At 49.6% G+C, this 15,979-nt stretch overlaps 1 protein-coding gene across 1 annotated transcript in view; it reads right to left on the bottom strand.

The window, feature by feature from the left end:
- LOC311105881 (rho guanine nucleotide exchange factor 26-like) overlaps window positions 1-15,979 on the bottom strand; it is a 71,310-nt gene that overhangs the window by 49,819 nt on the left and 5,512 nt on the right. The window contains exons 5-8 of the mRNA XM_084148105.1: window positions 11,258-11,314; window positions 10,027-10,187; window positions 3,163-3,315; window positions 2,909-3,038 (exon numbers count right to left, since the gene is read on the bottom strand). Of these exons, the coding sequence (XP_084004231.1) occupies window positions 2,909-3,038; window positions 3,163-3,315; window positions 10,027-10,187; window positions 11,258-11,314 (501 nt within the window). The remainder of the gene's footprint in view (window positions 1-2,908; window positions 3,039-3,162; window positions 3,316-10,026; window positions 10,188-11,257; window positions 11,315-15,979) is intronic.

The following is a 15,979-nucleotide window of genomic DNA, read 5'->3' as shown; positions in this document are numbered from 1 at the left end:
AGGGGGGAGGGGTGAGAGAATAGAGGGGGAGGGATGAGAGAATGGAGGGGGGAGGGATGCGAGAGAGGGGGGAGGGATGGAGAGAGATGGAGGGGGGAGGGATGAGAGAATGGAGGGGGGAGGGATGAGAGAATAGAGGGGGGAGGGATGAGAGAATGGAGGGGGGAGGGATGAGAGAATGGAGGGGGGAGGGATGAGAGAATAGAGGGGGGAGGGATGAGAGAATAGAGGGGGGAGGGATGAGAGAATGGAGGGGGGAGGGATGAGAGAATGGAGGGGGGAGGGATGAGAGAATAGAGGGGGGAGGGATGAGAGAATAGAGGGGGGAGGGATGAGAGAATGGAGGGGGGAGGGAGGAGAGAATGGAGGGGGGAGGGATGAGAGAATAGAGGGGGGAGGGATGAGAGAATGGAGGGGGGAGGGATGAGAGAATGGAGGGGGGAGGGATGAGAGAATAGAGGGGGAGGGATGAGAGAATGGAGGGGGGAGGGATGAGAGAATAGAGGGGGGAGGGATGAGAGAATGGAGGGGGGAGGGATGAGAGAATAGAGGGGGGAGGATTGAGAGAATAGAGGGGGGAGGGATGAGAGAATGGAGGGGGAGGGATGAGAGAATGGAGGGGGGAGGGATGAGAGAATAGAGGGGGGAGGGATGAGAGAATGGAGGGGGGAGGGATGAGAGAATGGAGGGGGAGGGATGAGAGAATAGAGGGGGGAGGGATGAGAGAATGGAGGGGGAGGGGGGAGAGAATGGAGGGGGAGGGATGAGAGAATGGAGGGGGGAGGGGGGAGAGAATGGAGGGGGAGGGATGAGAGAATGGAGGGGGGAGGGGGAGAGAATGGAGGGGGGAGAGAATGGAGGGGGGAGAGAATGGAGGGGGAGAGAATGGAGGGGGAGAGAGAATGGAGGGGGGAGAGAATGGAGGGGGGAGGGGGGAGAGAATGGAGGGGGGAGGGATGAGAGAATGGAGGGGGGAGGGATGAGAGAATGGAGGGGGGAGGGATGAGAGAATGGAGGGGGAGGGATGAGAGAATGGAAGGGGGAGGAATGGAGAATGGAGGGGGGAGAGAATGGAGGGGGGAGGGATGAGAGAATGGAGGGGGAGGGATGAGAGAATGGAGGGGGGAGGGATGAGAGAATAGAGGGGGGAGGGATGAGAGAATAGAGGGGGGAGGGATGAGAGAATGGAGGGGGGAGGATGAGAGAATGGAGGGGGGAGGGATGAGAGAATAGAGGGGGGAGGGATGAGAGAATAGAGGGGGGAGGGATGAGAGAATGGAGGGGGGAGGGGGAGAGAATGGAGGGGGGAGGGATGAGAGAATAGAGGGGGGAGGGATGAGAGAATGGAGGGGGGAGGGATGAGAGAATGGAGGGGGGAGGGATGAGAGAATAGAGGGGGAGGGATGAGAGAATGGAGGGGGGAGGGATGAGAGAATAGAGGGGGGAGGGATGAGAGAATGGAGGGGGAGGGATGAGAGAATAGAGGGGGGAGGGATGAGAGAATAGAGGGGGGAGGGATGAGAGAATGGAGGGGGAGGGATGAGAGAATGGAGAGGGGGAGGGATGAGAGAATAGAGGGGGGAGGGATGAGAAAATGGAGGGGGGAGGGATGAGAGAATGGAGGGGGGAGGGATGAGAGAATAGAGGGGGGAGGGATGAGAGAATGGAGGGGGAGGGGGGAGAGAATGGAGGGGGAGGGATGAGAGAATGGAGGGGGAGGGATGAGAGAATGGAGGGGGGAGGGGGGAGAGAATGGAGGGGGGAGAGGAAGAGAATGGAGGGGGGAGAGAATGGAGGGGGGAGAGAATGGAGGGGGGAGAGAATGGAGGGGGGAGGGGGGAGAGAATGGAGGGGGAGGGATGAGAGAATGGAGGGGGGAGGGATGAGAGAATGGAGGGGGGAGGGATGAGAGAATGGAGGGGGAGGGATGAGAGAATGGAAGGGGGAGGAATGAGAGAATGGAGGGGGGAGAGAATGGAGGGGGGAGGGATGAGAGAATGGATGGGGGAGGAATGAGAGAATGCCAACCCCCCTCCATTCTCATCCTAAAGATGCTCTATTGGGTTTGGTCAACAACAATGTTCAGATACGCTGTGGCGTTCAAACATGTATCAATTGGCATCAAGGTACCTAACGTGTGCCAGGAAAACATTTCCCACACCATTACCCCACCGCCAACCTGTACAGTTGACACCAGGCATGACGGGTCCATGGAATCATGCTGCTTACGCCAAATCCTGACTCTGACATCAGCGTGACGCAACAGGAACTGGGATTCGTCGGAACGGGGGATGTTTTTCCACTCCTCAAATGTCCAGTGTTGGTGATCACGGGCCCACTGGAGCAGCTTCTTCTAGTTTTTAGCTGATAGGAGTGGAACCCGGTGTGGTCGTCTGCTGAAATACCCCATCTGTGACAAGGACTGAGGAGTTGTGTGTTTCCCAAGATGCCGGTCTGCACACCACTGTTGTACTGCGCTGTTATTTGCCTGTTTGTGGCCCACCTGTTAGCTTGCACGATTCTGGCCATTCTCCTTCAACCTCTCTCATCAACAAGCTGTTTTCGCCCACAGGGCTGCTGCTGACTGGATGTTTTTTGTTTAATCTCACCATTCTCTGTAAACCCTAGACACTGCCGTGCGTGAAAAGCCTTTTTTCTGAGATACTGGATCCGACCATTATACCACGCTCAAAGTCACTTAGGTCACTTGTTTTGCCCATTCTAACATTCAATCGAACAGTAACTGAATGCCTTCGATGCCTGTCTGCCTGCTTTATATAGCAAGCCACGGCCACGTGACTCACTGTCTGTAGGAGCGAACCATTTTGGTGTACCTAATCAACTGGCCGGTGAGGGTATATGAGTGTTAGATGTGTGTCCAGTATATGTGTGTTGTGTGTTTGCTCACGTCCATCAGCAGAGGCAGGCGGGTGACTCTCTGCATTGGCAGGATTAGGAAGGAGATCATAGGGAGGTTCCTGCAGTCTGGGTGGGCCTCAATACGAGTCAACACCTCCTTAAACACTGGATTCTTACTACTTCTGGGACAGAGAGAGAGAGGGGGGGAGAGGGGCAGTTATCAGTCACAATTCAAAGTTGTGTGTGTGGTGAGTGTGTGTGTGTGTGTGTGGTGAGTGTGTGTGTGTGTGTGTGTGTACTCACACTAGCCTCTGTAGGGTCCTCTGCTGGTAAACCTCATTGGAGCAGTAGGTGATGTAGGGGTCAAAGTTGGACTGGGCGTGTCTGAACACTATGTCACTGATGTCATCTATAACAATGTTCTGCTGGTGCTTGTCCTCTAACTCTTTAAAGAACCTAACGAGAGACGGAGAGAGAGACCGAGACAGAGAGAGAGAGAGAGAGAGAGAGAGAGAGAGAGAGAGAGAGAGAGCGAGAGCGAGAGACAGAGAGAGATGGAGAGAGACAGAGAGAAAGAGCAGAGAGAGAGAGCGAGAGAGAGAGAGAGAGAGAGAGAGAGAGAGATAGAGAGAGAGAGAGGGAGAGAGAGAGAGCAGAGAGACAGAGAGAGATGGAGAGAGAGACAGAGACAGAGAGCAAGAGAGAGAGAGAGAGAGAGCAGAGAGACAGAGAGAGAGCAGAGAGACAGAGAGAGAGATGGAGAGAGAGACAGAGAGAGAGATAAAGAGGAAGATGGAGGGGGGAGAGCGATAGATTGAGTTTTGATAATGCTTAGTTGTGCAATCAGAGGTCTGCATGTACACATTGAACCAACAAGCACACTAGAGCATTTAACATGAGATCAGTTCTCCTTCTACACGTCTCAGGAAGGACTAGCATGTCAGAGATGCCATACATGACAATGGACTGAGTCAGGATGATCTGCCTGGTTTAGTCATCGCACGCACGCACACACACACACAAACTCAGGAAGTGCATCTGACACCTCTGTCCCAGCTTCGCCATACCATCACTGGAGAGAACCTCCTTGACCCCTTAAAATAGACTGGGGGAACCATTAGCAGGTAACACACAGGGCTTCCTCTTCCTGTTTGCATGGCCGCTTTAACGACAAATCTGGTCCCCACAGTGACATACAGGAAACTGTCACAGAGCCACAGGAAGTTGACTTCAACAAGTTGGGGCTTGATCCAACTCATCTGCAGAGCCACCTTATAGTGACCATCCCCATTTCACACACACACACTAGGGATGGGCATTTACAATCATTTGAAGTTACTTGTGTCTGTGGGGTGAGGTTACATGTGTCTGTGAGGCGAAGTTACACATGTATGTGAGGCGAAGTTACACATGTCAGTAGGGTAGGTTACACGTGCCAGTAGGATGAGGTTACACATGCCTGTGGGGTGAAGTTACTTGTGTCTGTGAGGCGAGGTTATGTGTGTCTGTGAGGCGAAGTTACACGTGTCTGTGAGGTGAGGTTACACGTGTCTGCGAGGTGAGGTTACACGTGTCTGCGAGGTGAGGTTACACGTGTCTGTAGGATGAGGTTACACGTGTCTGTAGGGTGAGGTTACACGTGTCAGCAGGGTGAGGTTACACGTGTCTGTAGGATGAGGTTACACGTGTCTGCGAGGTGAGGTTACACGTGTCAGCAGGGTGAGATTACACGTGTCTGTAGGGGGAGGTTACACGTGTCAGCAGGGTGAGATTACACGTGTCTGTAGGGTGAGGTTACACGTGTCAGCAGGGTGAGATTACACGTGTCTGTAGGGGGAGGTTACACGTGTCAGCAGGGTGAGATTACACGTGTCTGTAGGGGGAGGTTACACGTGTCAGCAGGGTGAGATTACACGTGTCTGTAGGGGGAGGTTACACGTGTCAGCAGGGTGAGATTACACGTGTCAGCAGGATGAGGTTACACGTGTCTGTAGGGTGAGGTTACACGTGTCAGCAGGATGAGGTTACACGTGTCTGTAGGGTGAGGTTACACGTGTCTGTAGGGTGAGGTTACACGTGCCAGTAGGATGAGGTTACACGGGTCTGTAGGATGAGGTTACACGTGTCAGTAGAGTGAGGTTACACGTGTCTGTAGGGTGAGGTTACACGTGTCAGCAGGGTGAGGTTACACGTGTCAGCAGGATGAGGTTACACGTGTCTGCGAGGTGAGGTTACACGTGTCTGCGAGGTGAGGTTACACGTGTCTGTAGGATGAGGTTACACGTGTCAGTAGGGTAGGTTACACGTGTCTGTAGGGGGAGGTTACACGTGTCAGCAGGGTGAGATTACACGTGCCAGTAGGGTGAGATTACACGTGTCTGTAGGGGGAGGTTACACGTGTCAGCAGGGTGAGATTACACGTGTCTGTAGGGGGAGGTTACACGTGTCAGCAGGATGAGGTTACACGTGTCTGTAGGGGGAGGTTACACGTGTCAGTAGGATGAGGTTACACGTGTCTGTAGGGTGAGGTTACACGTGTCTGTAGGGTGAGGTTACACGTGTCAGTAGGATGAGGTTACACGTGTCTGTAGGGTGAGGTTACACGTGTCTGTAGGGTGAGGTTACACGTGTCAGTAGGATGAGGTTACACATGCCTGTAGGATGAGGTTACACGTGTCTGTAGGATGAGGTTACACGTGTCTGTAGGGTGAGGTTACACGTGTCAGTAGGATGAGGTTACACGTGTCTGTAGGGTGAGGTTACACGTGTCTGTAGGATGAGGTTACACGTGTCAGTAGGATGAGGTTACACATGTCAGTAGGATGAGGTTACACGTGTCAGCAGGGTGAGGTTACATGTATTTAGATTGTAGGTAGGTAGGTATTGTAGTTAGGTATTGTAGGTAGTTTATCTAGGTAGTTATTGTAGGTTATTGTAGGTAATTATTGTAGGTAAGTATTGTATTCGGCTGAGCCCGGTGATATTTGAGTGTTTCAGTGAAATGTAAGTGAGGGAGGCCCCGCTCTCTCACTTTCCCAGATGTTTAGTTCATTTCATTCCGATCCCCTTTGCATTATTGTAGCCATTTTCTGTAGCCTGTCAACTATGTGTCTGTCTATCCCTGTTCTCTCCTCTCTGCACAGGCCATACAAACGCTTCACACCACGTGGCTGTTGCCACTAATCTGGTGGTCCCTGCGCGCACGACCCACGTGGAGTTCCAGGTCTCAGGCGGCCTCTGGAACTGCTGTTCTGCGGCCAACAAGGCAGAGTTCATCTCAGCCTATGCTACCCTCCAGTCCCTCGACTTCTTGGCGCTGACGGAAACATGGATTACCACAGACAACACAGCTACTCCTACTGCTCTTTCCTCGTCTAACCATGTGTTCTCGCATACCCCGAGAGCATCTGGTCAGCACGGCGGTGGCACAGGAATCCTCATCTCTCCCAAGTGGACATTCTCTATTTCCCCCCTGACCCATCTGTCTATCTCCTCAATTGAATTCCATGCTGTCACAGTCACTAGCCCATTCAAGCTTAACATCCTTGTCATTTATCGCTCTCCAGGTTCCCTTGGAGAGTTCATCAATGAGCTTGACGCCTTGATAAGTTCCTTTCCTGAGGATGGCTCACCACTCACAGTTCTGGGTGACTTTAACCCCACTACGTCTGCCTTTGACTCATTTCTCTCTGCCTCCTCCTTTCCACTCCTTTCCTCTTTTGACCTCACCCTCTCACCGTCCCCCCCTACTCACAAGGCAGGCAATACGCTTGACCTCATCTTTACTAGATGCTGTTCTTCTACTAATCTCACTGCAACTCCCCTCCAAGACCACTACTTTGTATCCTTTTCTCTCTCGCTCTCCTCCAACACTACTCACTCTGCCCCTACTCAGATGGTAATGTGCCGTCGCAACCTTCGCTCTCTCTCGCTACTCTCTCCTCTTCCATCCTATCATCTCTTCCCTCTGCTAAATCCTTCTCCCTCCGATCTCCTGATTCTGCCTTCTCAACCCTCCTCTCCTTCCTTTCTGCATCTTTTGACTCTCTATGTCCCCTATCCTCCCGGCCGGCTCGGTCCTCCCCTCCTGCTCCGTGGCTTGACGACTCATTGCGAGCTCACAGAAGAGGGCTCCGGGCAGCCGAGCGGAAATGGAGGAAAACTAGACTCCCTGCGGACCTGTCATCTTTTCACTCCCTCCTCTCTACATTCTCTTCCTCTGTTTCCGCTGCTAAAGCCACTTTCTACCACTCTATATTTCAAGCCTCTGCCTCTAACCCTAGGAAGCTCTTTGCCACCTTCTCCTCCTTACTGAATACCCCTCCTCCTCCCCCTCCCTCATCTCTCTCTGTGGATGACTTCATCAACCATTTTGAAAAGAAGGTTGACGACATCCGATCCTCATTTATTAAGTCAAATGACACTGCTGGTCCTGCTCACACTACCCTACCCTAGGCTTTGACTTCTTTCTCCCCTCTCTCTCCAGATGAAATCTTGCCCGCTTGACCCTATCCCCTCCTCTCTTCTCCAGACCATTTCCGGAGACCTTCTCCCTTACCTCACCTCGCTCATCAACTCATCCTTGACCGCTGGCCATGTCCCTTCCGTCTTCAAGAGAGCGAGAGTTGCACCCCTCCTCAAAAAACCTACACTCGATCCCACCGATGTCAACAACTACAGACCAGTATCCCTTCTTTCTTTTCTCTCCAAAACTCTTGAGCGTGCCGTCTCTAGCCAACTCTCCTGCTATCTCTCTCAGAATGACCTTCTTGATCTAAACCAGTCAGGTTTCAAGACTGGTCATTCAACTGAGACTGCTCTTCTCTCCGCACTGCTAAAGCTAACTCTCTCTCTCTCCTCTGCTCTTATCCTTCTAGACCTATCTGCTGCCTTTGATAATGTGAACCATCAGATCCTCCTCTCCACCCTCTCCGAGATGGGCATTTCCGGCGCTGCTCACTCTTGGATTGCGTCCTACCTGACAGGTCGCTCCTACCAGGTGCCGTGGCGACAATCTGTCTCCGCACCACGTGTTCTCACCACTGGTGTCCCCCAGGGCTCAGTTCTAGGCCCTCTCCTATTCTCTCTATACATCAAGTCACTTGGCTCTGTCATATCCTCACATGGTCTCTCCTATCATTGCTACGCAGACGACACACAATTTATTTATCCTTTCCCCCTTCTGATAACCAGGTGGCGAATCGCATCTCTGCATGTCTGGCAGACATATCAGTGTGGATGTCGGATCACCACCTCAAGCTGAACCTTGGCAAGATGGAGCTGCTCTTCCTCCCAGGGAAGGACTGCCCGCTCCATGATCTCGCCATCACGGTTGACAACTCCATTGTGTCCTCCTCCCAGAGTGTAAAGAACCTTGGCATGACCCTGGACAACACCCTGTCGTTCTCCGCTAACATCAAAGCGGTGACCCGATCCTGCAGGTTCATGCTCTACAACATTCGCAGAGTACAACCCTACATTACACAGAAAGTGGCACAGGTCCTAATCCAGGCACTTGTCATCTCCCGTCTGGATTACTGCAACTCACTGTTGGCTGGGCTCCCTGCCTGTGCCATTAAACCCCTACAACTTATCCAAAACGCCGCAGCCCGTCTGGTGTTCGACCTTACCAAGTTCTCTCATGTCACCCCGCTCCTCCGCACACTCCACTGGCTTCCAGTTGAGGCTCGCATCTACTACAAGATCATGGTGCTTGCCTACGGAGCTGTGAGGGGAACGGCACCTCCTTACCTTCAGGCTCTGATCAGACCCTACACCCAAACGAGGGCATGTCATCCACCTCTGGCCTGCTATCTCCCCTACCTCTACGGAAGCACAGTTCCCGCTCAGCCCAGTCAAAGCTATTCGCTGTTCTGGCACCCCAATGGTGTAACAAGCTCCCCCACGACGCCAGGACAGCGGAGTCACTGACCACCTTCCGGAGACACTTGAAATCCTACCTCTTTAAGGAATACCTGGAATAGTATAACAGTAATCCTTCTACCCCCCTCCACCCATTAAAAAAAAATTAAAATAATAATAATAATAGTTGTTGTCCCACTGGCTATCATAAATTGAATGCACCAATTTGTAAGTCGCTCTGGATAAGAGCATCTGCTAAATGATGTAAATGTAAATGTAAATATTATATAAGAGCAACAGGAGCTCAAGCAGCAGAACATTTGAGGTGTCGGTACTCAGCTCCAGTGAGCTCCTTCCCAAGTCAAGCACTGCTTCTTATCCCTTGTGCAAATAGCCTACAGCTGTGTCTGTCCCGAGCTCACCGGCGAGGGAAACTCTGAGGGCCCAGAATATTTTATACAATGTTGCAAGTTCGCTAGTGCAAGCTTGGCCAGACCCAAGTTAATAGTTGATACAATGTTTCAAGTACGTTGCAGACATGCCATGTGTAGCCAATGTGATTTATAGGATATCTATTTTTATCAGGATATTTTCTACCTGCAGGCTGCACTGTTTTTATTTGTTGGCTTTATGGAGGCTATTTTTACATAGTTGGCAATGGCAGTAGAAGTTACTTTTTAGGTTTGTATCATTTTCATTTAGATTTGGATCGAATTTTGATGAACCACATGACAATGATTTTGACGTTATTATAAATGAAATGAAATTGTTCCCACGAAAATGTGCATGTGAAAACCATAACTGGCACACAGATCGGTAGAAATGGTAAGATACATTAGCATTCCACATGAGAAAGGTTGCAGACTCCTCGTGTAGCCTATCACCGGCAACTTCAGGAGAGTAACGGCAGAATCTGTGAAAGCCAGCAGGAGCGGGAGGAGGATGGTCAGGACAGGTTAAGTTGATCTTTTTCTTCTGGTTATCTTTATCTCTGGCTCCCTCTTGAGTCATTTGTGTCTGATTTAATCAAACAGTGAGCTTAAAGCATCAGTCAAGCTCATTGCATATACAGTTGATTTTATTAAAACACATAGGGTGTGTCTATATATGGAAAAATACACGTTAACATTTTTGGGATTGGTCGAAAGGACAGACGACTTTAGGTAGACCAAGATTTTTTTTTTTCTCCAGTCGGGGACAGCCCTAGTTCTCACACTGACCTCATACCCCACTGGAACATTAACTACAGTACCCACAATCCCCCTTTCTCTAGCTAAGGCAAGCATATACACACACAGGACCTACTTCTTGCTGGCCTCACACACGTCTGTGATGTTGGAGAAGAGGTGGTGGTGCTCGGTCTTGGTCATGGTGTCACTGAGCTCCGCTGAGTTCTTAAACATCCGGATCAGAATCTCCAGACTGTGGAGGTAGGAGTGCTCTGACGATATCAACTCAAATATAGCCTGACAGAGAAATAAAGAGAGCGAGGAAGAAAGAGAGAGTCATTAGTGACAAAACTTTAAAAAATGTTAAGTTACGAACTCTTAAGACACATCCGGTAGAGAGAGACCTCCCACAAAATGTAATGTGTATCCTTAGAATTGGAATTCTCCCCAATAACCTCAACAGCAGATCAGAACATGCAGATTTCCACAGCAGGTTATGACTCAATATAAATGGAGTGGGTGTAAATGTGGGCGTAAATGAAAATCATTAACGTACCTAACATCTATGCACTGTCCTAATATCTCTGGCATGTCATTGAGCAATAATGTGTGTGTGAGTTATGATGCATGCAGGCTAGATCGTGTCTTGGCAGGGCACAAAGGCCCACAGGCAACATTCAAGACGGCATTCAAATAAAACTTCCATTTAAAAAGGCCATATGTTAAATGGTCCTCTGTAGCTCAATTGGTAGAGCATGGCGCTTGTAACGCCAGGGTAGTGGGTTCGATCCCCGGGACCACCCATACGTAAAAATATATGCACACATGACTGTAAGTCGCTTTGGATAAAAGCGTCTGCTGAATGGCATATTATTATTATTATTATTATTATTATTATTATTATTATTATTATTAATAGGGGAAACACTGTTTTGTTGTGCCTCTGTACATTTCATCAAACTGTACTTTCCTACATTTCTGTCCTCTCGACATTTATTTGCTTAGACATCCGTGCTATTAAATAATGTGTCCCTCAATATAAACTGGTTTACTAGTCTATGGTCCATATTTTCTAGCCCTCCCCTTTAAGAAGGGTTTATTATTGCTATGGAGAGGTTACAGGAAGAGGAGTTCAGGCACCGTATTTTACATTTCCCAGGGTGCTACAGTAAGTGACTTTTCTGTGTGTGTCTGTGTGTGTGTGTGTGTGTGTGTGTGTACGCACGCATCCTAAACCCTCTGGAGCCGGTCTGCTTTACCCTTTGTAGGAACTGTCCATGTCTAAAGGGAAAGGGTTACATGCACGCACATACACACACCATCTCTCACACACACACACACACACACACACTGAATAAGGCTGTTACCTCTTGTCTTTTCCGCTCCTCCTGGCTGAGCTTATCAGAAACTCCACTTTTCTTTACCTGCAGGAAAAACAGTTTAGATCAGGGTTCTTCAATTCCGGTCCTGGAGGGCCAAAACACCTCTGTTTTTCATCCTCTCCTTCTAATCAGGGGCTAATTCAGACCTGGGACACCAGGTGAGTGCAATTAACTACCAGGTAGAAATAAAAAACAGAAGTGTTTCGGTCCTCCAGGACCGGAATTGAAGAACCCTGGTTTAGATCATACGTTTTAGTAACACATTAGGAAGAAAATGTAATCTCTAACAACACAGGCCTACTGGTTATATGCCACCAGTTAGCCATAACCAGTTACATTCTGTACCTTAAGGAATGAAATGAATTGTTTAGAGGTGAGGCATACCTCTGTCAGTCAAGGTCGTCTCTATCTGTATCCATCACAGGTAATCCTAACTCTCAGGCCTCAGGTGTCTGCGTTTAGAGAAATGAAGGCTACTGTGCGTTCAGCTGTCTGTGGCAGCACACATTCATTAAGTCTGTCAGTGAAAGCAGCAAGACAGACACACACACAATGTTCATGACTCCAATAACTGCAACAAAAGGAGTAGTTCTCATACCAGACCTGTAGGAGCTGAATAAGTTTAATGTTGCTGGTGAGTGGGGGGAACAAGTTGGTTTTCAACCAGGCTTGATATGATTGACATTTCCCCTCTGCCTGTGGTCATGAAGCTAGAAGCTGTGAGAGAGGAGAGCCCTAGCAAAGATCCAACATCTGCTTGCAAATGTGCATATCCCACAGAAGGTTCTGAGGGAAATGAATAAGAAAACTGTTCAAGTGGTGAGAAAGTGGCTATGTTTAAACACACAGCACACGTAACGTTGTCTTCCTGAGCCAAGGGGAGGGGGGGTTTAGGTGTCCTGAATATTGAGTGGATTTACACTGTTAAGGAGTTAGCCAGAGCCTCCATCCTTCTGGACCTAGGGAGGAGGAAGGTTACACTGGCCACAGACACTGAGGATAACTTCCTGGGCTTCGGGAGGAAGGTTACACTGGCCACAGACACTGGGCTTCAGGAGGAAGGTTACACTGGCCACAGACACTGGGCTTCAGGAGGAAGGTTACACTGGCCACAGACACTGGGCTTCAGGAGGAAGGTTACACTGGCCACAGACACTGGGCTTCAGGAGGAAGGTTACACTGGCCACAGACACTGAGGATAACTTCCTGGGCTTCAGGAGGAAGGCCAATGGAAAATTAAGACACTCGTGCTGCGGACTTTGGAGTCTGGTCAGACTGGCCGGACCTCAACGACCTGTGCAACCGGACTGGAATGGAGCTCAGGTGGACACGGACTGATATGCAAACAGAGCCAGTGACAGCCTTTGATGCAGTTGTGGCAGATTGCGGTGTTGTTGTGGAGGCTTCTGTCACCCATGATGGAACATCTCATCCTACATCCAGGACAACACTCCTTGGTATCAGACGGATGCAGCTACTGCAACACTGGACTGGCCTGAGGCTGCAGGGGGAAACTGGACTGGCCTGAGGCTGCAGGGGAAACTGGACTGGCCTGAGGCTGCAGGGGAAACTGGACTGGCCTGAGGCTGCAGGGGAAACTGGACTGGCCTGAGGCTGCAGGGGAAACTGGACTGGCCTGAGGCTGCAGGGGAAACTGGACTGGCCTGAGGCTGCAGGGGAAACTGGACTGGCCTGAGGCTGCAGGGGAAACTGGACTGGCCTGAGGCTGCAGGGGAAACTGGACTGGCCTGAGGCTGCAGGGGAAACTGGACTGGCCTGAGGCTGCAGGGGAAACTGGACTGGCCTGAGGCTGCAGGGGAAACTGGACTGGCCTGAGGCTGCAGGGGAAACTGGACTGGCCTGAGGCTGCAGGGGAAACTGGACTGGCCTGAGGCTGCAGGGGAAACTGGACTGGCCTGAGGCTGCAGGGGAAACTCACTGCTCTGGACTGTGCTGTCCACTCTGTCTCCCATTCCATGTACCAGAATGCTGCCGTTGGCCAGGACATTCTCACCATTACTGTTAAGGCAAGGCTGCAAGTTCTACCAACAAAATATAATGTAGCACTCTGGTACCCTGCAAACCATGACCCATTTTGTATTCTACATGAGTCAAATGTAATGGAGTCCATTGCCCATGTTGTGAACGGCTGCTGTACATACAAGGATTTGTACATTGCTAGACATGACCGCCTTGTTGACCTGATAGCCAGCGAGGTGAGAGAAGTGGTCTCACCAACAGCACACATGCAGAAACATTATTGTGTAAGGGGAAGCTGATGTGATGTTGATGATGTGTTTTCCTGTGTGCCAAATACGCCAGATATTGTTGTTGTGGGGGGAGGCCAGGGGGAGGTGCTCATTTTGGAAGTGGGCGGCTCATTTGACGCTACATGGAGCAGGACTTTGCTGAGAAGCTGCTTAAGTACCAGCCTCTCGTGGCATGCTTGGACAGCCTCGGGTGTAGGTGCAAGCTGGTGGCGCTGATATTTGGCAGTATTGGCCACGTACACAGCCTAGCAGTACGTTGCCTCCAGATTGCGGGTCTGACAAAAAACTAGGGCAAAGCAGTTGGCGAGGTACTGCTCTGTTTCAGCTGTCGTGGGCAGCCTCGCTGTTGGGAGGAGGAGGTGCTTTCTGTACCCTTGAGTGCCATGCATACAGGGACCTTTGGATCCTTTTTTTGTATATTGGATTGGTGGATTCAAATAAAGCATTTAAGATACCTGGAGCATTTTCTGTTAATGCCTAACCAGGTTACACACCCACCTCAGCCTGCTTAGGTTAAATCCCACAGTGTACTAATATATACACCCACTAGTGTTTTTCCAGGGTCACAGGCCGAGCCACACCAGGGTTCTGAACAGCTGATGGGAGCATAAAAAGCCTTGAATGTATCTCCCTGTAATACCAAAGAGATACAAAATGTCTGGTTTGGTTAGGTTTTTTTTAAAGGTGAGGGTTAAGGTTCACTGTTGCCCCTAGTGGCCGGTTTAGAATACTGGACTTGAAATACTGACTTGTATCACGGGTGACCAGGCTGATCTCTCCACACACAGTCCTTCTTCAGCACCCCACTCCGCCATACATCCACCATACAAGCAACCTGAAAACGCCTGTCCAACTCCAACTGATCCAAGGAAGTGATCCTGCTGCTATATGAATCTCCCTGCTCCTTAGTCCCAGACATGAAGATATTTGCCATGGAGACTAGGGTTTTCACTATACCAGTATGGTGATCCTACAATACCTGATTTTCCATGGCAAAAAACGGAAAACACAAAGCAGGTCTAACTCCTTTGGTCATTTAAAAACCTACTGTATGTAACACAGTGTGATATGGTTTGGAAAATAAACGTGATTCTGGGTGACAACATCAGGCTGTTTGTTTCTAACATTAGGACTGTTTTCCTCAGGAAATGATGTCCGCTTCATGTTCTTGTGTCCTTGCCATGATACTGAGTATCGCGGTACTGGTATTGTGACAACCGTAACGGAGACCTTTGCAAACACAGCCAGACTAGGGGGCACACACACACACACACACACACACCACTACAGCCAGACTGCCAAAAGCTTGTCAAGATTGTTTTAATTTGCAAGACAAATTCCCTTTTAAGGGCAATTAACTTATATTTATCTACTGTATCTATGGCCTCGCATGTCTTTAGTGTCCTAGTAACCACCTTCCCGCCACAACAACTGAACTTCGCCCTGCTTTTGGAGTTTCCCTGAGAACACAGAGACAGGCGTAACTGTGACAACCGAAACTCGGTAGTCAGTCAATAGGGAGTGCTTGGGGTAGAGGTTGGCTGTAGGCACAAATCTAGCATCATCTTACCCTCCCCTGTCCTATCCTTAACCCGGGGGGGGTCAACAAACACTCTTAGATACACCACTTCCTCCTGTCCCTAATGTTACTGGAAACTAGAGACTTCTAGGAAACAGAGAAGAGTCTGACTCTACAGATGTTAGTGTTAACTGGAAACGTTATTTTGTAGACGCTCTTATCCAGAGCGACTTACAGTAGTAAGTGCATACATTTTCATATTTGTTCGTACTGGTCCCTCATGGGAATCGAACCCACAACCCTGGCGATGATATCTTATAACTATAAGGTTAACTGTCTAAAATGTGCTAAATGCTCTGCAGTTGTGCATTTGGTTTGCTAATTTAGTAGCTAGTTAGCCATCTAGCTAAGTGGTTAGCTTCTTCCAAATCAAGCATTCGTTTGGTAACAGCAGAGAATCCCCTCCTGGATCAAGAGCCTTGCTGTCTAATATTTGTTTTGTGCGTGCAGCAAACTGTGAGTAGCATTTTTGAGTTACTTGTATACTTGTATAGTTTAGGTCAGAAACTGTACAAAATGTTTGCAATGCGCTCGTTAGCATTTAGTTAGCATTCTCTACGGGATTTTACATCTACTTGTTAGCATTGCTAACCTTTGGATTACAGAGTATCAGTGAGGTTTGGAAACAGCGCCCCTTGTGTTCAGTGCCGGTATTACTTTATATACCGGTATGGCACAAGGTCGGTATGAAGGTATGACAATCTGGATACCGCCCAAGCCTCCATCCAACTACCATAAAAACACTAAAGCCTGCCCTGTCACAGTGGAAACAGCAGCACATCCAACGACTATAAAAACACTAAAGCCTGCCCTGTCACAGTGGAAACAGCAGCACATCCAACTACTATAAAAACACTA

The sequence above is a fragment of the Coregonus lavaretus genome (assembly GCF_964263955.1).
Source record: "Coregonus lavaretus genome assembly, chromosome: 30".
Classification (NCBI taxonomy): domain Eukaryota; kingdom Metazoa; phylum Chordata; class Actinopteri; order Salmoniformes; family Salmonidae; genus Coregonus; species Coregonus lavaretus.
Note: the sequence above shows the minus strand (reverse complement) of the source record. Positions and strands in the feature narration are given on the sequence as shown.